The sequence below is a fragment of the Pseudophryne corroboree genome, chromosome 9 (assembly GCF_028390025.1).
Source record: "Pseudophryne corroboree isolate aPseCor3 chromosome 9, aPseCor3.hap2, whole genome shotgun sequence".
Classification (NCBI taxonomy): Eukaryota; Metazoa; Chordata; class Amphibia; order Anura; family Myobatrachidae; genus Pseudophryne; species Pseudophryne corroboree.
The window spans coordinates 159206477-159227607 of record NC_086452.1 but is presented as its reverse complement, the minus strand read 5'-3'; the positions used below and the strand labels follow the sequence as shown (position 1 = coordinate 159227607).

The window sequence follows — 21131 nt, the reverse complement described above, 5'->3', positions numbered from 1 at the left end:
CTCTGATTTACCCTCTGTTGATGCAGCAGCACCTAGAACTGTCCACAATGCTAATGCTCTTCCTGGCTTAACAAAGCCAGTGCCAGCGGGGGTCATTCTGAGTTGATCGTTCGCTGCCGTTTTTCGCAGCGCAGCAAACAGGTTACTACTGCGCATGCACCGCAATGTGCACGTGCGTCGTATGGGTACAAAGCGAATCGTTGCTGGGCGACGGATTTAACAAGAATCCATTCGCACAGCTGATCGCAAGGAGATTGACAGAAAGAGGGCGTTTGTGGGTGGCAACTGACCGTTTTCAGGGAGTGCTTGGAAAAGCACAGGAGTGTCCAAGCGTTTGCAGGGCGGGTGTCTGACGTCAATTCCGGGACCAAAAAGATTGTAGTGATCGCAAGGGCTGAGTAAGTCCAGAGCTACTCAGAAACTGCAAAAAACTTTTTCGTTCCGCTCGGCTGCACACGCGTTAGCACACTTGCAAAGCGAAAATACACTCCCCATAGGCGGTGACTATGCGTTTGCGCGGCTGCAAAAAGTAGCTAGCGAGCAATCAACTCGGAATGAGGGCCTGTGTTTCTATGGAGAGACGTGTCCAGCAATGGCATGTGTATTCTTGAGTACACTTATATGTACCTCAATACCATTACTCCAGCCCTCGGCCTTGCTGCTGGATTTGCTATCCTCTTTGTATTTGATGGTTAAACAAAAAATAAGGCTTCCATAAAATGGACTTTCACAAACCATCAGGTCATCTTTTAGCACTGATTTATATGTTTCTGAAGTTTTCCGTGTCCTCTGCTGCAACTCTGAACACTTCCTCTCAACCTTCTTCCCCAGTAGCTCTTCCGTCTCTGGGATTTTCTCAAATTTGTAGACCCCAGTAGTGCTTCTATGGAGGCCCCTAACTTGTAATTTATCAAGTAGCTCCTTCAGTCTTTGCCAACCCAACAAAAATTTCCCTCTAAATACTGTAGGTCTTGGAAATATTAGACCTTAAGCTCAGGAGACAGTACGCAAAGTGGTGGCTACCCTACAGACTGACATCACCCAATTAGCGGCCAGATTGGTAATCTCAGAGGAATGTAAAAATGCCACTCTTGATTAACTCCATAATCGGAAGGATTCGATGTTCAAGCAAAGCGGTTGATATTTTTACCAAGAATCAATGACTTAGACAAGAGAGGACGTCCAAACAATCTCCAGGTCCAGGGTATCCCTGAAGATATTACAATACAGGGACTGATTTCTGTGTTAACCAAACTTTTCAACAATGAAGTGTTGCTGTAGAGGGACAAATGTGATGCTGTAGTGAGATTATGATTGTGTCATTGCTTTTATGTAGTGATGGTGGTATTGCCATCGTATTGGGAGGCAGTACTGTAATGTGGAGGAGATGGTGTAATGCTTTAATATGGAAGAGCTGAGGAGTAGTGCTGTAATATTGGGAAGGGTATTGATGTAAAGTGGAGCATTGCTCCAGTAATAATGCTGTAATATGCTGAATATTGTTGACTAGGTTGGTGTGGGTGGGTGTGTATTTGTGTGTATGGTATTCGCTTCTCTGCTTTTCAAGATTCAAATGTTGGTAGCACCAGAGGCCACTAGATGGCTGCTAGCACTGACATTTCAGCTCACAGCCCCAGGAGGTAGCGAGCTAATATGGAGGAAACGTGACCTGTTTGGGTGCCTAAACTTTTCCTGATTGTGCCCATTAGTTTAGTCGGGTTTAGCCTCTCTAACACTAATGGGTGCGATCAACGCGATAGGGGATATCAATTGAATATCGCCCCTGCGATCTCCCGTCACTTTAGACAGGAGATCGGAGGGCAACAACAATTGAATTCCACCCGAGGACTTCTCCACTGTAACCTGCTCCATGAATAGCACGAAGCAGAGAAAAGCCCTGTTTAACGCAAAACAGGGCTTTTCTCTGCTACATGAATAGACCCTTTTATTTGCATGTGCAGTAGCAAACATCGCTCAGCTCCTGTAACATCAGCATCAACATTTGATGTGCGCAGCAACAATGAATGTTAAATGGAATCCCCCTTATATCTAATTTGATTACCTGAGGTCCATCATAGCCTTATAACTGCCCCAGGTAGTCCTATAGTCATGGGCGTAGGGTCACTGGGGAAGGCTGCATGTTACTCATCCATAATACATGAAAGCGGTTTGCAGGCGCACAGTGTTGGCCAGTTACACTTTATCCAGAGATTTTCTAATCAGTGCTGCCGTCGGACCCTGGAGCAGACAGGGAGAGGGACACCTGGCCAGCGAGGAGGATCCCTCACCACAAGCCCTGCCACAGACCACCCACAGTAAGTAGGAACCGGGCTCTGACGCGCTGTGACAGTCACCCCTTCCTTGTGGTTTATTCCTGCTCTGCAGTGACAGCCTTTTGGGGGTTGATGGAGCTAAGACAGACCACTACTGTTTTATATATAGAAATCTTACTTTCATTTGATCTGGATCTACCAAATATTTCTTATAGGTGTACAATTATGTTTATGAAAATAGCTGTAGTTTTCCTGATATCACTTTATGAGGAAGATGAATGTTTAACACAAAGGGTCACCTACAGCATAAAGCAAATAGTTATGGGTAAAGCTATACTCAGAGCAGTAAGTTGTCAGCTCCGATGGATATTTCATGAATTCCAGTGGAATAGTCTTTGAGATTGCAGTGGTGCTTTACTGTATACCACACAAATATGTGTTCATCTAAGAAATATACATAAAGAGAACCTAATGAATCAAACAACATACACAATCCACGCAATAAAATACACAACACTTGCAATAACATACACAACACACGCAGTAACATATACAACACGGAAAGTTCAGAGTCACATGCCAAGTGGCTGCATTGTGTGCTGTAATATAGTTTTTGACCTCTCCCCGTCTTCAGCTGCATCAATGCGGCTGCGCCGCCACTATACCTCCGCTTGTCACCACTACTAGCGTGCACTGGGACAGGCCCTGTACTTGGTACAGTGGATCCATCTATAATCAGCTGGATCTCTGAATATGGTCACCCCTGAATAGCGGCAATTCCCCCCACGGCACTATGTGCTTAATTCGTGTTTGTACGCAATGCCGATGTTTTCACAATGGAGCAATGATCAGCAGACTGCGCATGTGCTGCACCCGCACTGTGTATGTGTAAGCCACCTATGCAATCGCTCTCGCAGGGACATTTTATAGGCAGAGTGATTGGCAGGAAGGGACTGCTTGGGGTAGTTAATGTGGGAGTGGCAGAATGTCATGCCCATTTTTAAGGTGCATATCTGCTTCAGCTGCGATTATGGGGAGTATTCAATTCAAGTCGGGACTGCCGTCTTGTCGGAAAGACGGCAGTTTCTGACTTTTGTAGGTCGGATAGTGTTCTGACCTATTCAGTTGGGCTGCCGTTTTTCAAGGCAGCCCAAGGTTGGCAATTCCGACTTGTCAGAAAACACGTGCATCGGCAGATTAGCCGTGGATCCACGTGTTTTCTCGGATTCGCAGCCAAATCCGACAGGTTTTAGCCCCATTTCCGACAATGACAATCCAACTTTTTTTTAAAAAGTCGGATTGACATTGTCGAGAACGACCAAATCCTGTCGGATTTGGCCACTGATTGAATACTGAATGTTGGATCCTTTCCAGTGCTGTGTATGAGTACAAAACTGTGGAGGACTTTGCGATGGCTTCGGTGGGCGTATTAACTTCTTTCCTGGGTGGCAGCTTAATTTACGACGATTGGTAGTTCCGTAACCTAGAAATTGTATACAAACATGAATTAGGCCCAGTGTGCAAATGCCCCGTTGCCATCCAGTGACCCCCATATAGCCACAAGAGGAGATGTAGCTCAGCTGTGTGCAACTCGTATCTGCCCGCAGATCCACAGAGATGCATATGTCTGACTCGGAAACATGCGCAGGGTGCACACCTGAGATACGGCTTCAGGCCTTTTGTTATTAAAACAAAGTGCCCTTGACTGGATTGTATTTTATTGGTAGTGGTAATTGTGGTGCTTCACACAATTAAAAAAAAAAAAATAGTTTGAAGAAAGCCCTTAAGCTAACTTGGTAAAATTATGTTATTAAACATGTGTAATAGTGTTAGATATCAGTAAGGTCACTAAGGACTGTGGGTTTTTAAACAGACACAATTTATGAAAATGTGAGAGTATACCCAACAATATGGAAGGAAGAGATGTAAGTAGAGGTGGCTAACACACCACTGGTCCAGGCTCCCAAGCATGTGTCTGTGCCAGGTGACCTGATAGCCACACCCACCTGCAGCTGCTGCATCCCCTTGCTTTGCATATCTACAGAGGACATAGGATCGCAAATGTGATATGTTCGCAATTTCTCTGTCACAGGTCCCATCCTGCGCATGCATGAGCAGTTAATGTGATTGGGTCGCATTATCTGGGAATGCCTCTGCCTAATTGACAGGCAGACGCGTTTGGGGGGGCGTTCGTTGACCGTTGGGTCAACCGTGGGGGAAATGGGGGCATGTCAGCAGCATTTTCAGGGCGGCTGCGTGTCGTCACACACAGCCCCTCCAATCAAAAAAATGGTGGCGGGACTCCTGCTGTCGCAGACAAGCTGTGCCGGCAGGAGGCTGCCCTAGTTTCTGTGACCATGCACTAATTGCGGTGCAATCGCAATTAGAGCATGGTTGCAGTTGGTGGGCGGCGGGAAGCATGCTGGGCGTCCTTGCCCTACAATAGGCGGCCCCCAGCATGCGAAAGAACAGATTGCAAATTCTGCTTTTCAGCAGAATTTGCAAACCATACTGAATACTGAATAGGGTGCATAGCACAAAAAAAAAATGTAAACATTAATAGGATTAAACCTCTTATCAACTTAAGGGTGTCCGCTGCACCAGCCACACAATAAAAATTTAACACTAAAATAACATTAATAAAAGTAAGACTCCGACACAGTGATTTGGCATTAATAATGGTCAGCTATTTATTTTTTATTTAAAGCAATTAAGGAAATGTGTAGCAGCAAAGAATGGAAGGCCATAAACCGTCAATCATCTGAGGGGTGATATATAATTAACTATATAACTATATAATTAACACATTCATAAGTAAACCATAATATAAATAAATACTCGGAGACATGTATATGGCAGAATAAAATTTGTTAGCTATTTATTTAAAATACATTAAGAATATTCAGATATGCTTAAATTAAATAAAGTATGGTAGCAAAGAAAGGACGGACAGCTTCAGCACACTCCAACAATTCTCTACACAGCTAATGAAATGCATTGCCGGTGGATAACAATAAAGGTGCTCACTGACCAAAATATCAACACCTGCCACAATAGGTATCCACTCAACCTTCCAACATGACTATCCACCTGGTAGGGTGACAACGCAGTCCCTGTCAGGGTGGTCCAACGAACAAGTCAATATAAGTGTGCGTGCCCAAAGACTATAACTAAACAACTTAACCAAATATCCACCCGTAGTGGTGACCTGCCATTCTTTCCTGTCATAAAAAAACAGCTAACGACAACAGCACCACCAAAAAATTGGGGAGGGAAGACAGGAACAAAGAGGCTTTGTATCAGCCCACAAAGCCTAACGAACAGCACTAAGAACACACCATTAAGAACAATACGACCAATTAATCACATGGTGCCCCACAAGGCAGACCACAGACTTGAGGTATAACCCATTCCATTTGTATTGAATCTCTCCATTCCTCTAAACCTTCAAAAGACTATAGTAGCTCAACAAATCAAATTTGTACCTGAAGTAGCAACCTGCCATTCTTTCCCACCAAAGAGAGAGTCTGATTACCGAACCATCACACCACTACCATATATCTACTAAAGCACTGAAGCCATAACGTTAAAGATATTCCAAACAAAAGCAAAAGCCTCTCCTCTGTCAAATGACTATATCAGACCTATACAGAGAAAAAATAACAAAACTTAGGGGGTCATTCCGAGTTGTTCGCTCGGTAAATTTCTTCGATTTTCCGCTTAGTGCGCATGCGCAATGTTCACACTGCGACTGCGCCAAGTAAATTTGCTATGCAGTTAGGAATTTTACTCACGGTTTTTTCCTCGTTCTGGTGATCGTAATGTAATTGACAGGAAGTGGGTGTTTCTGGGCGGAAACTGGCCGTTTTATGGGTGTGTGTGAAAAAACGCTACCGTTTCTGGGAAAAACGCGGGAGTGGCTGGAGAAATGGAGGAGTGTCTGGGCGAACGCTGGGTGTGTTTGTGACGTCAAACCAGGAACGACAAGCACTGAACTGATCGCAGATGCCGAGTAAGTCTGGAGCTACTCAGAAACTGCACAGAGATGTCTTATCGCAATATTGCGAATCTTTCGTTCGCAATTTTAATAAGCTAAGATTCACTCCCAGTAGGCGGCGGCTTAGCGTGTGCAAAGCTGCTAAAGGCAGCTTGCGAGCGAACAACTCGGAATGACCCCCTTAATCCTGGAATGTCCAACCGCTGCACTCCTCTTTTTCCTGGCTTCTTCAATCACCATGTAATCATGCACATCACACCAAACAAGTCTAGGCATGATAAAAGACCTAATTATTTTACAAGAAGGCAAAGCTGATCAAATACTATAACAATATAATTCATCGCGGAGCTCCACAATTCCAAAGCAGTCATTACTAGATCATTACCACCTAGACCTCATGAATACCAACATGCTTGGCAATATCCGAACGTTTACATCACAAAGCCTGCCACATCGTACCTCTCATACCCATCTACCGAACAGAATCCGACCAGTAAAAGGAAAGAGCACTATTGGAAGCCATGAACCTTGCAGCTCAAAAAACATATGAGTGGCCAACATTCCACACTTTAAGGGAACCAAACTTAATATCTATAAGGAAGGGAGAGAGAGAAGAAATTATTAAATCAATTAAAATGAAATGGAGGATCTGCCCAAAAAAATAAATATTTTGTTTCATTGAATGCCAAAAGGCCGAATCAAGACAAGCTTCAGTGCCAATTAGAAGCAACATAAAGACACATGAGGATCAACCAGGAATGAGGTGAAAGAGAAAAAGAGGAGGGGGGAGTAGAGATGGGAGGGGGTTGGAGGAGAGAAAGGATAACACAAGTAATACTCAGCGAGAGGTGAAACCAAAAACCTGCTGAGGGACGGAGGAATCATAATTATTTTTGCCATTTGCAAAATTTCAGTTAGCCGAATTAAGCCCGTCAGTTCAGGGACAAGGCAAAATAACTCAAGACTTCCACTGACAACAGTGGCAAGTAGCTTGTCCCCGAGTAGGGTAGACAAGAGGAAACAAGACAACAATGACATGACTAACAAACCTGATAACTATAACACACAGTAGTTAAAACCATCGCTATCTTCATGCTTACTTGGCGAGGTGGTAATGGTGTCTTTGATTTCCTCTATGGATGATGCTGGGAAATTCTGCTCACATCGAAGCATTGTGCATGGCACAGTGGGCAGATGCTGTTAATGTACAGCCATTGTGTTAAACATGATATGTGGAAAACATGCTGATGCGATGAAATGACTACTTTTGACTAGTTTTGGTATGCTACCTGTATTAAAGCTCACAGCAACTTTGCTTTTAAAGGTTAATAAATAAGTTAAAACAGGGTGCATGAGAAAATGTTATCACAAAAAAAAAGATTATTTAAAAAACAAACATATATATATGTATATATATATATATATATATATATATATATATATTTCACTAATCCACGGCACTCACCATTTCTAGAATGGTGACCACATTGTTTAAATAGAAATCACAGGGGCTCTGCACTCACTATATTAACTAACAATAATAAACAGTGGAGTTTTAGGTTATGTATTGATCAATGCATTTTAGGCTGCAGCCCCCAACAAGGGACCACTATATACCCCTAGACCCCTGTATACTGCAGGTCCTACACACACACACATACACACACACAAGACTTGGTAGGAAAATCTGCTGCCACTGGGCATATGCTGCAGCTTTATTATACCTTTTATACCGCATGTAGTGGCTGCTGGTCAGACTGTGGATGAAGGGGGTTTCTGGGCAACTAGAAACTCCCCTTTCCCCTTCCCCCGTATTTGCCCCTCATCATCCACTAAATGCTATAGCATCGGTCAGTAGTGTTGCAGGGTTGGACTGGCCAACACTAGTACAGGGGAAATCCCTGGTGGGCCCTACTGCTTGGGGTCCACCTCCTACTCTAGGGATCAGGTTCCAAACTATTCAGTTGATTTATACATTATACATGTTAAATTATACTCATCAGGTCTATGGTGCATTCTCTACACTGAATTGCTGATATTAATCTGGTACATTATCCTGCATGCACTAGCTGTATTTATTATATATACCTATCAAAGGGCCCAGCCCATGCACTCTCTAATGGTTAGCCAAGTCTCTATGGCAGCTGGCTACACCCCCTCTGGAGACTAGGCACACCCTTAAACATGGGCCCCTACTACTACATTTCCCCGGTGGGCCACTCATGTCACAGTCTGATACTGCTAACCATCACCCAAAGAAATAAATTCTGGGCCTTAAAAAAATCTGCCACCATGTCTTAGTTTGGTGCTACATTGCAGAAATAGATAAAAGAACAGTAGAAAAAAGTTGCAATAGCATCAAGTGTTTTTTTTTAAACTTCCAAAAATGTTTATAGTGTATTGTATAATTTTGCATTTCTGTAAAGTACCTAAAATATGTATCTTTTTCAGTTGCCTGTCTCTGCTGGCATTTATAGTGGTAGTTTGGGCAGACATGCTTAAGGAATGTGTAATTATGAGTAATTCACTGTATTTTAAGATTGAAATATTAAGCTGTGTATCTGTATAATTAGCTGTAAATTCCTCCAAATTCCAATTGCAATTATCCTGCGACATATAAAATGTTGAACTCCCAAAGGTTAGGATTAGGCAGTACTCAGCTCACATTGACTGAATGGACCTATTCGTGAGACTGGAGGGAATGGAGGGATGAAAAAGTGCTTTCTGCATTCTTTTCCCTCTTCCGCTCTTCTAGACACACTGCCTGGGAAAGTAAGGTATAATATTGGGTTGGGTTGGGTACGGGATCCTGGCAGTTGGGATGTCGGAGGTTATAATACCGACCCTGACATCCTGACCATTTGAAATGCCGACAACAGTGCAGGAGGGAGCTAAACCTAATCTTCTCCCTCCCCCTATCCCTAATTCTCCCTCCCTGCAGCATAACCCTAACCCTCCCCGCAAACTAACCCTCCCTCCCTCCCTGCAGCCTAACCCTAACCATCCCTCCCCGCAGCCTCACCCTAACCCTCCTTTGCTGCAGCCTAAACCTAACCCCACCCCACCCCTGCAGCCCTAAAACTAACCCCTCCCGCACAGCCTAACCCTAACCTCCCTGGGATACTTATGTTCAGGATCTCACCTGTCGGGATGCCGGCGTCAGTATTCTGAGAGGTGTTGGGATTCCTGGATCGGCATTCTGAATGTTGGTGTAAGAGGCACGGGGGTGGGGCCCTGGATGAAAGAAGTACGGTGCGCTCACTCACCAGGCCTACTTACCTCCCGGCTCCCGTCCTCCACCTTCAGTCCGTCGAGACAACTCCGATGATACTGGCACACATCCAGACACAGAGAAGAACTTCCTGGGGTGACCTGAAAAGAATGGGGGACACACTACGCAGGGGTGGCCTACACTGGGCTCAGTGAAGGGTCATCATTGGCACTTGTGGCCTCAGACTGGGTGCCCCCGTAGTGGTGCGAAGCACCAGGGGCGACCCTGAACGAAAACGCCCAAAGGGGAGGTGGGGGAAGGGGTAACATACACCACAGGCAACACACGAAACACGTTTACGCTCACCAGCGGTATCCTCGGATCTCTGCCAGACGACTGGCCCTTCTTCCTTGCTCCTGTAAGAGAACACACAACACAGCCCACGGGACGTGGCGCTGCTTACGCTTTATGATGGAGAGACACTTATACAGAGGTTATAACACGATACCGTAATACTGTTTCAACCTTGTGGTACTCACCAACGCGTACTTCCGACAGCCTACCTTTCATGGGGGCCTGGCTGTGGGGAAAACTGAGAACTCATCACACACGCGGCGTAGCGCCAACTTATGCAACCTGCGGCCTAGCGCCGACTTAAGCAACCTGTGGCCGAGTGCCGACTTATGCAACCTGCGACGTAGCGCCGACTTCAGCAACCTGTGGCCTAGCGCCGACTTCAGCAACCTGCGGCCTAGCGCCGACTTCAGCAACCTGCGGCCTAGCGCCGACTTACTGTACACACCATAGCGTTGGGCCTCCTTGCCCTGGATACCCCCTGCCTATGTCTGTCTATCTGGGGGATAATGGGGGGCCTAATGCCCTTTGCTGCTCAGGCCGTGGGCCTGCCTAACTGTGGGGGGATAATGGGGGCCTAACGCCCTTTGCTGCTCAGGCCGTGGGCCTGCCTAACTGTGGGGGGAATAATGGTGGCCTAACGCCCTCTGCTGCTCAGGCCTAGTGCCTGTTTTTGCCCCACGGGCCTAGTGCCCGAATCCCTGGTGGTCTAGGGGAAGGGGGGGGGGGGGGGCACCACCTGTACTTACCCGTCCAAAGGGCCACGGCTGGACCAAGCCTGGTCCGGCCACGCTCACCGCGTTGTCTTCGCCGGAGGCGGGATGGCTCCCACCACGTCCGGGCTTCCTGGAGGCTTCACCTGGGCAGCGGTGGCCCGTGCAAGCTCTTTTGCGTTGCACACCGCTGGCCCAGGGCTTCCGAGGTCTTCACCGACGGGTGTCGGCTCTTTGTACTTAACCCGGCGGGCGGCGGCGTGTCTCAGCTCTTTTGCAACTACCACCGCCCTCCGGGACTTCCGGCGCCGTCTTCCTTCTTCACTCTTCAGGAGCTCTTCTCCGCTCCTTCTCCATCGTCGAACTGAGCCCTCGCGCCCGGCGCTGGCTAATACAAGCCAGTGCCAGGGGGGCGGGGCTATGACGCGGCGAGCCGGGATTGGCTCGCCGCCGCCACTCCTGATTGGCTGCCAGTTCACGAGCCGCGATTGGCTCGCGGCTGGCGCCAAATTCAAAAAGCTGCACGGTGATTGGCGGGGCCTGACTCCCGGAGGATGCAGGTCCGCCACCATCACCCGCGTGGAGCGGCGGTGGATATTCACCGCCGCCCCCACGCACGCTGCCGAACTCTGCAACTGGCCAGCCAGGGGAAGACCGGACCAGGCCCGGTCTCCAGTGCTGCCCGAAACCAGCGCCACCTCCGGCCCCATGGGGCGGCGCCGACCCGCCCCAGGTGAGGAGGTACAGGATTGTTAGTAGCAGGGCCAGTGACCGCACGAGTACACTGGCCCCTGCTACATTGGGATCCCAGTAAAACTGTGTACTGAGATAGAGAAGTAGCTGCAAAGCTTTGTATAACTAAATATACTAATTACCGAACTAAATTATTACAAAAAAATATTTTTTGCACTCAAATAATGCAACAAATTTTCAGGTACTTGTTATTTAGCCGTGCCTTTTATCTAGTTTTCTCCAACCATTCATTCATTGTCTTCAGTGGCAAGTATGTACGTGTAACTTCCAACCTGTGGGACCTGATACGAGGTACCCGGCTGTCAAGACTGTGTCTGGTTACAGCGATATGGCCTGGAACTGTGACTGTTTTTCTGACCTCCCAATATGCTATACTGTACATGTAAAAAAACTGTGTATTTCTCTATGGAGGCCAGATTTTCGGCATAGGACATACCTGCCTACGCTCCCTCATTCTGCAGGAGACTCCCAGAAATAGAAGCAATCTCCCTGACTCCCTGAATAGTCCAGCAATCTCCCTGATTGTACGTACCTTAACCCCATTGTGCAGCTGTTACATTCTTGTAGGGAAAAAATAAATCACAGATACATACATTCAAATGGGAACATCAGTGCCATTTCCCTGCATTGGTTATTTAAAATAAAGTTTCTCGTGGCTACATACAGTATATAGAACCTCTTGTAAAGCACAATACACAATTATTATTAGCAATGTTCTGGGGTTGTGCTAATCGGCATGCTTGGGGGGATGGGGAGGGGGACACTGGCTCCATGGCGCTGGAGGGTACAGTCTGTCTCTTTCTTTCTCTATCATACTTGTTCCCCATTCTCCCGGTCTTTCTAACTTATCTATATCACTTCTCACCAGTTTGTAGCCCATTTCAGTCCCCCCAATGCACCCCCCCCTCCCCCAGCAGGTGTGGGTATCATGGGGGTGCGGATGTACTGGGGAAGGGGGATGTGTATAGGTCACGGCTCTGTGCACTGAGAGGAGGGAACAGTCTCTATAGGCCGAGGGAGCAGAGAGGGTGTGACTGTCAGGCAGTCAGTGAGAGCTCTCTACTGCGCATGTGCTAGGCTGACAGATTATATCATATTTATGCCATTAAAACAATACATATCTGTGCAGAGTAAGGGCTACATTTACTAAGGCGCAACAAGTAATAAAATAAGAAAACCCTATAACACATGTAACTGCGACAGGGAAGGTGACTCCTCTCAGCTCTTGACCCCATAGCAGCTGCACTCCCTGCAGCTATGGTAGCTATGCCCTTGCCCTCAGACCATACTTGCCTACTCTCACGGAATGGCCGGGAGGCTACCGAAAATTGGGTGACCCTCCCGGCCCCCCGGAAAAGCAGGCAAGTCTCCCGATTTCCGTGCTCCCCCCTGCCCGGACCGCCCACTTATTGAGTAAAGTGGGCAGTCGATGACGCGATTCTTGTTGAATCGCATCATCATAGCCACGCCCCTGCAGTATAATGCCGGTAATAGCTGCATTATACGGCAGGGGCGTGGCTAAAATGACACAAAACATCGACCACGCCCCCGTTCTGCCTTCACTCCACCCCTGTTCCGCCATCTCTTTGTGGATGCCAATAGCTTCCTCTCATATGATCTACATACAGGTTAATATTTTCCACAATACAATTAAATTCTCCTATGGGAATTTGAAATCACTTACCATTCAGAAAATGATATATATTGCAGTACTGTTGGGAAAAATGCAGAATCTATGATATATTGTAAACTCTATCTATATTGTATACAGGAGTGGATCTAGGCACGGGCAAGCAGGGCCCGCCGCCCATCCACACCCCGCATATCGCAGTCCCCGGCTACAGCAGGCGCTGTGGGCTGTGTGGGCGCCCGCTGCAGCTGGCACTACTGTCTGACGCTAGAGGTCATAATTGACCTCTAGTGTCTGTGCGGTGCTGACGTCATGACGTCTCTCCCATAGAGAGGAGCAGGCGACCGGAGACGGAGCAGCAGCGGTTGGGAAGCAGGAGTGGGGCTGGTAAGTATTGTTGTTTCGTTTTTTTGTGTTTGTAAGCTGCGCTACTAGGGGGTATAACAACAGGGGCATCTCTACTGGCGGAACATCTAATGGGGGCATAACTACAGTGGCATCTCTGCTGTCGGCACATATAAGGGGGCACATCTGCTGGGGGCATAACTACAGAGGGCACAACAACTACTGGGGGCAAATCTACAGGGGGCATAACTACAGGGGCACATCTACTGGGGGCAGATCTACAGGGGGCACAACTACAGGGACCACGCCCCTTCCCTATGAAGCCACACCCCTAATTTTTTATGCGCATCTTCGGCTCGCACTAACCCTGTATTACCTGTCGGAAGGGGGGGGGGGGGCACAGGAAACTTTTGCCCTGGGCGCTACAAGGTCTAGAACCGGCCCTGTTGGTTTGTATAGGTTGATAAGTGCATTACAACTCCACTAAAACATTGCAGTACTTGTTCCAAACATCGCACACTGCACTTGGTTGTAGCGTATTATGGATGCAGGATTTGTGGTAGACACAAGCCTATGGATCCAGGGGGCCTGTAACACCCTGCACCTAGGACAGACCAGTTCACCACTGTGGCTACCCCTATATTCATCAGGTGGGGACATCTTTCTGTAGATACATTCAGAATGATGGCTTCTCTGCACATGAGATCCTAAAACACCTCTGGCACTTGCCAACACCTTTTTGCTATGAGATCCATTCCAATGCTGTGTTTTGTGTTTTTTTCTGATTTCCAGCTGCCTGCCTTTAAAGCACCACCAGGTGAGCATGCCAACGCTGCTACTGTGGGGAGAACATGATGCATTTGTGGAAGTGGAAATGGCTGAATTGACGCGAGTATATGTGAAGAATTACTTCCAGCTATCCGTATTATCCCACGGCAGCCACTGGCTTCAGCAGGATCAGCCAGAATTGGTTAACACCTTGATATGGACATTTCTAGAGGAAGACAGATTTCGAGCAAAAGACTGAATCTGAGCACTGTTATATACATATATAAAAGGTGGGTGTGGTTCATCAAATCGACAGTGTCTAGGTCGACAATGTTTAGGTCGACCACTATAGGTCGACAGTCACTAGGTCGGCATGGATGGAAGGTCGACAGGGTTTCTAGGTCGACATGTGCTAGGTCTAGAGGTCGACATGGGGATTCTTTTTTTGTGTGTCGTTTTCTTCGTAGAGTGACCGGGATCCCAAATTAGTGCACCGCGTCCCCTCGCATGGCTCGCTTCGCTTGCCATGCTTCGGGCATAGTGCCTTCGCTCCGCTGCTGCTTCGCTCGGCACACTTTACCGTTCCAATCGTAGTCCACGTGGATTGTTAAGTATGAAAAATTTTTAAAAAAGAAAAAAAATGTGAAAAACTCATGTCGACCTTTAGACCTGTCGACCTAGCACATGTCGACCTAGAAACCCTGTCGACCTTCCATCCATGTCGACCTAGTGACTGTCGACCTATAGTGGTCGACCTAAACATTGTCGACCTAGACACTGTCGATCTTCAGACCGGATCCCATAAAAGGTCTACTCTTGCTTGTAACCACTTCTCTCCTAGAACAGGAAGCTGGTTTACTAATAGAAACAGCAATTATCTAACAAAGGGCCATATTTAGCTTGTCTCAGTGAACACGGTCACTATAATGTGTCTACAATGATGTCACTGTGTATTATATACAGAGCGGATTGTCCCGTAAAAGCTGTGTCAATTGTTAATGCCAGTCTGAATTGTAGTGTTATATTTTGCACATATACATGCCTTAACATCTCTGAGTTTACACTGTACAACAATTAAGTCTTGTGAGTCTCTGATCTCTTGCATTCTTTACAATTGTTGTGTGGTGCCTTGTAATAAAATGTAAAATATCAATACAGGGGTGCCATTGGCCAGCTGGTCACATGGATATAATTTCATTTTTATTTTTTTACTACATTTTGTAACATCACTGAGATGTTGTCACTGCACGAAATGGCCTGTCCTGATGCTGTGACTCTTTGTACTAACGTTTGTTCTGGTGGTACTGTGTTTCTGCTATTTGTTGTTGACTATAAGGATGTGAATAATGAAATGTTTTACCTCATCTTAATACTTAGCACAATGTAAGATATAATACAGTGCTGTTAATCTTTGGCTTGATTACTTGAAGCAGGACACGCTATACTGTTACTGCAGGTGACTTCAGCAGAAACATTGATTTGCAGTGAACCGATTTATTGAAGAAAGAAATTTTATTTTGCTTAAAAGTTAATGTACCTGATTTTTTTTTCTTATTAATGTAAATCACGAATATTACAGAGAAAGAAAAGCTGTTTAATTTTTTTTTTTAATCACGTCAAAATGTTCAACATTTTTGCATCACAGCTACATATTTATTTTGTAAAAGGTAATCTATTAAGATACATTTTGTTTCTGACAGTGCACCTTATTTAAAAAATGCTTTGTTTTAGTGGCATGATACCCCCATATTTTTATATGTTTTCTTTAGATAGCAATTAGGCAATGACTAATCCTCATAACAGATCACAATAGTGACACCTACAAAGTGCAGCTGTAAAAAAGGTATTAATAAACACAAAACTATAAAATAGGATTCACCATAAATTGAACAAAGAATTTTGGGAAAAAAATAGATTTATGCAAATGAGTTGTATTTTATTAAAAGCGTTGATTTTTGCTTTAAAATTTAAAGTGTCAGTTTTAATAAAGACAAAAGCCAGGGGTATATGTAATAGGGTGTGAGAAGCCAGAGTTGCATGAGTTTGTGCGAGGATGCCTGTATTTGTTACGCGGCAATCATTTACAAGGCAGTACCAACCTGGTTTTTCCTTGTAAAATATTTCCGCTTTAAAAATATACACATTCTCGCACAAAGCCCCAGTGTGTTTTGCCCTTAATAAAATTGCTGCATTAAATCCTGAGGCAAAAGTTGCAGAAATTCTGCTATTTTGATATATCGCATTTCAGTATATAAACCTCGATATTCACACTAAACACCTTATCAGAATAGATGACAGTGACGCCTGCGAAAGGAAATGGCTATTCCACTGCTGATTCCACCAAGAGACAAGGGCCTTATCTAGGGTGTATGAGTGGTGCCATTGCACAGAGTGCAGGTCTCTGCGAGCTGCTTCGTCGATGCTCCACTGCCCTAGCTTCTGGCTATTAGGGTGCCTAGGACTTCTCCCTGCAGACAGGATCCCTGCTGCAGGGCCACCAGGAGTGTCCTTTGGATGCACCAGGCATGCATCCAGCAGTCTGTATAGTCACTGCACTTCCCGGTGCTGGCAGCACTGCCCTATCTGTGCAACGTCATGACGTCATGTGTTCTGGGGGAGGAGCTGGTACGGGACAGCGACATCCTGTTGTTAAGCCGTTGCTGGCAAGAGATTTATTTATTTTTATGCTTATAACATTTTAGTGTTGAGAGCTGCCATCTTAAAAGGAGTGCTGATATCAAGAACCCTTCAGTCAGTAGAAGCCTGAAAATAGGCTACTACTTGAAAGCCCAGTGCATTAAAATCTCCCAAAAGGAGAATAGCCCCCTAGGTGTTCAGCTAGTTAAGGGTACAAATGACTAAAGGTGGAGCTTTTGTTTAAAATGCACTGCTTACCACACAGTGAAGAAGCGTCCATTTTGTGGGCTAAGCAGTATCCTATAAGATGGTAGGCTTAATTCTCAGTAATTTGGTTCAATACACAAAATGGCTGCCTTAATCATTTGTATGTGATTGGTCCATTTTATGAAACACTTTTGGGTATGATGTGCTTCACAATATTAAATTACATATATTTTTTTTAAACATGTAAAAAATTCTCATTTTTTGTCATTCTACAATAAAAGTGAGACTATGCGGAAATGATTATCTCCTTTAATACTAGGTCAAAAGTTTGTTTCACTGACTTGATTTTGAATGCAGATGGTAAATGAATAAACTTGTGCTTTGATCAGGACACTTTCAGGGATGCTGTGTTTTTCTTACCAGTTCTTATAAGAATAATGTATATGTACAGTAACATTGCTGGAGGCCAATTACACACACAAGTGCTGTTTCAGACTTGGGAGTAAAGCAGAAAAGAAATATAAGGAGTAATGGAGTCCATACACCAAACATACATGAAGTGAATTGCCGTTCTCCCATACTTGCCTACATAGTAATACTCCTCTCTGGGAGAAGCCCGGAAAGGAGAAGCAGCTGGGCAATTCGGGGGATTGGACAGAGCTTCCAGATCATTATGCCCTGCCCCATATAAGGAAATCCTATGAATCGCAGGTCGTCAAGTGTGGGCATAAAATAACAACGGTTTGCATAATTTTAGCCCTGCCCCCTCCATACGGAGCCACGATTTGCGTATTATTTTCCTATCCTGCCCGCTTCACTAGGATGTGGGTGAGATGCGGGAGGGGTACCCGCTCTTCCGTGGGACTACTACTACTTCTGGGAGAGTAGGTATGTATGCATTTTTCCAATGCCTGCGCCGGGAAATTACAAATTCAAACATATTGGAAATTGTCGATTCACCAATTCTGACCCAAAAATCAGATTTGGAGAGTCTGCAAGTCTTCACATGCTGGATTTTGCAGATTCCCTAACAAATCGCAGATCATCTGCGTGTGTCGAAATGCCGATCGGTAGATAGGTTAATAGATGTAGGATCCACATAACTTTGTACCTAGGCAAACAATACTGCACTGCAGGTTGAACAGATTTAAACTGCAGAGATTTAGATATAGGATTGGAGTATTTTACAGTAGATTTGTGGGCTACATGCAAAATCAGACATTATTTATCCTGCATGCAAAAAATAAATAAATTAGTTAATATACTGTAAATGTGTCTGCACTCCCTGCATTGCAACATGGTTTGGTTGGGTGCAAAGTAAATGTTTGTTTTTGGGTTTTTTTTATATACACATTGCTCATTGGTGTCAAAATTGTGCTGTTTGATAGTACTGTTAAAAGTGTCATTGAGAATCAATAAAATCCCTGTTTTTTGAAAGGACTGTATCATCCCTGTGTCTCTCAAGCCTCACCGCCGACTGTGTCTCTCAGCTTCATCTTTTGCCCGTGTCTCACCAGCCGCATCTCCCATGTCTTCCCAGCCTTTATGTCTCTACAGCACTGTTCCTGCCGTGTATCTTCTGCCCCATCTCTTTGTCTTTGGCAACACCCCCCTTAGTTTTTATCCTCAACATTCCTCCCTTGTGGCTCCGCCCCATCCTACTGTGTCTTTCCAGCACAACCCCCTGTGTCTCCCCTGTTGGCAAAGTGTTGCGGTGTCGGATAGGGATGTAAGTCCACACAACGGCAGGACTTACCAGGATGATTGGTTTATTCATATAACAGAGATAACAATAGAAGATGTTCTGCAGCAGCAGGAACTCACAGTATACATGTGAATCAGTACAGTGGTACACACAGGATCCTGCTGTATACACACAGGGTCCGGCTGCGAGGTAGACAAGGTCACACACTCAGGTGAGCAGAAGCTGCATGTCAGTGGTTTTAGTGCTGGGAATGGAGACAGACCGCAGAGTGATCCACTGTCTAACTTCCCCCCTCCCTGCTCAAGGCGGTCTGCGGTTAAATACATTTGCATAACACTTTATCAAAACATTTCTCAACATTTTCCTGTAACCGAAAACACATTAATAAAGCATGGTAAGCAAACAGTAAAACAAATCAACATTTCTCAAAAGTATTTCATGAACATATTGAGCAAGTGTGATGACAGTCCCTTTGCCAACATGTCAGCAGCATTGCTCTCACTTGCTATGTAATCCACATTGACAGACATGTACTCCACTAACTCACGGATAAAGTGATGTCTAATGGCAATGTGTTTGGACTGTCCATAATGCTTGGTGCTGGAAGACAAATCAATTGCTCCCTTGTTATCACATGCAATGTTGATATTCTCACTGTGGTAAAGAAGGATAAGTTCACATAAAGTCTCCTTTATCCATAAAGCTTCTTTTGCAGTTTCTGTAAGTGCCATGTACTCCGCCTCAGTGGTGGATAGGGCAACAGTGGGTTGCTTTCTGCTCATCCAGCTGACGGCTGTGCCTGCCAAAACGAACAAGTATCCCGTGTAGGAACGACGGTCATCCTCATCTGATCCCCAATTGGCATCACAGAAAACTTCCAAAGTCGTACCTTTTGACTTTGTAAACACCAACTTTAATGAACTTGGACCTTTTTTTTAACAACATAATTTTTATTGAAATTTAGGTATTCAAGGGATACAGAAAAAAGAGGGGACGGGTAGGGGAGGGAAGGGGGAACATGGCAGGATCCAGAGACCTAGAAAAAAATCACAATACTTATACATGGCGTCATCAACAGCATATCATAGAGAGATAACAAAACAAACAAACAAACAAACAAACATATAGCTAGACTGTAACGGAGCACATAAGCCAGACAATGTAAAGAGGAGCTGTACTGAGAGTGCAAAATAACAGTTGATGTGGAATATTATTACTCAAAGAGGGTCACAGATCACACGGAGAGGCAGGCATATTCTCATTGAGACTAAACTGAAGAGGGTCAGATGAATATGTTTTGAAGGTAAATCGTGTGCCCTTCCTTTCCATGGAAAATACATGCCAAGGTGACCAACGGACCAATGAAGAATTAACCGAATATGAATAAGGCAAATATTCTGCTTCCATAACAAAATTAAAGTTAATTTTCTGAACAACTTTTAACAGGGTAGGGGCAGTGGGCTGTTTCCACATTTGGGCTAATGCCGCACGAGCGGCTATGAGAATATGGGCGAGTACATATCGCTTGTGGGACAGAATGTCATCAGGAATTATATTTAACAAGGTGAAGGAGGGGGATGGGGACACTGACATATCCAAAGCTTTGTTTATTATTTCAAAAATCTCCAACCAAAACCCGGTAATGTAAGGGCAGGACCAGAAAATACGGAACACATGGCTTATTTCACCACATTGTCAGTCACCAGCAAAATTTAGAGCATACAGGCCAACACATGTGCAATTTATCGGGAGTAAGATACAATCTGTGCACTGGCGTATCTATAATGGGGGCAGTGTGTGCGGTGCACACGGGCCCCTGGGTCCAGAGGGGGCCCACACTGCACACACTGCACCCATTTCTATAACGTCCTAGTGGATGCTGGGGACTCTGTAAGGACCATGAGAATAGACGGGCTCCGCAGGAGACATGGGCACTTTAAGAAAGAATTTAGATTCTGGTGTGCTCTGGCTCCTCCCTCTATGTCCCTCCTCCAGACCTCAGTTTGAATCTGTGCCCGGACGAGCTGGGTGCTGTTCAGTGAGCTCTCCTGAGCTTGCTATAAGAAAGTATTTTGTTAGGTTTTTTATTTTCAGGGAGCTCTGCTGGCAACAGACTCCCTGCATCGTGGGACAGAGGGGAGAGAAGCAGTCCTACTCTCTGAAGCTAGGTCCTGCTTCTTAGGCTACTGGACACCATTAGCTCCAGAGGGATCATACACAGGATCTCACCCTCGTCGTCCGATCCCAGAGCCACGCCGCCGTGCCCCTCGCAGAGCCGGAAGACAGAAACCGGGTGAGTATGAGAAGCAAGAAGACTTCGAAATCGGCGGCAGAAGACTCCGTTCTTCACATGAGGTAACGCACAGCACTGCAGCTGTGCGCCATTGTTCCAAACACACCTCACATACTCCGGTCACTGTAAGGGTGCAGGGCGCAGGGGGGGGGGGGCGCCCTGGGCAGCATATGGACCTCTGTTGGCAAAAGTACTCATATATACAGTTGGGCACTGTATATATGTATGAGCCCCCGCCAAGAAAA

General features: G+C 45.6%; 1 protein-coding gene across 1 annotated transcript in view; it reads left to right on the top strand.

Moving 5' to 3' along the window:
* EPHX4 (epoxide hydrolase 4) overlaps nucleotides 1-18325 on the top strand; it is a 194561-nt gene extending 176236 nt beyond the window's left edge. The window contains exon 7 of the mRNA XM_063939898.1: nucleotides 14069-18325. Coding sequence (XP_063795968.1) covers nucleotides 14069-14303 — 235 coding nt within the window. The 3' untranslated portion in view covers nucleotides 14304-18325. The remainder of the gene's footprint in view (nucleotides 1-14068) is intronic.
* The last annotated feature ends 2806 nt before the right edge of the window (nucleotides 18326-21131 follow it).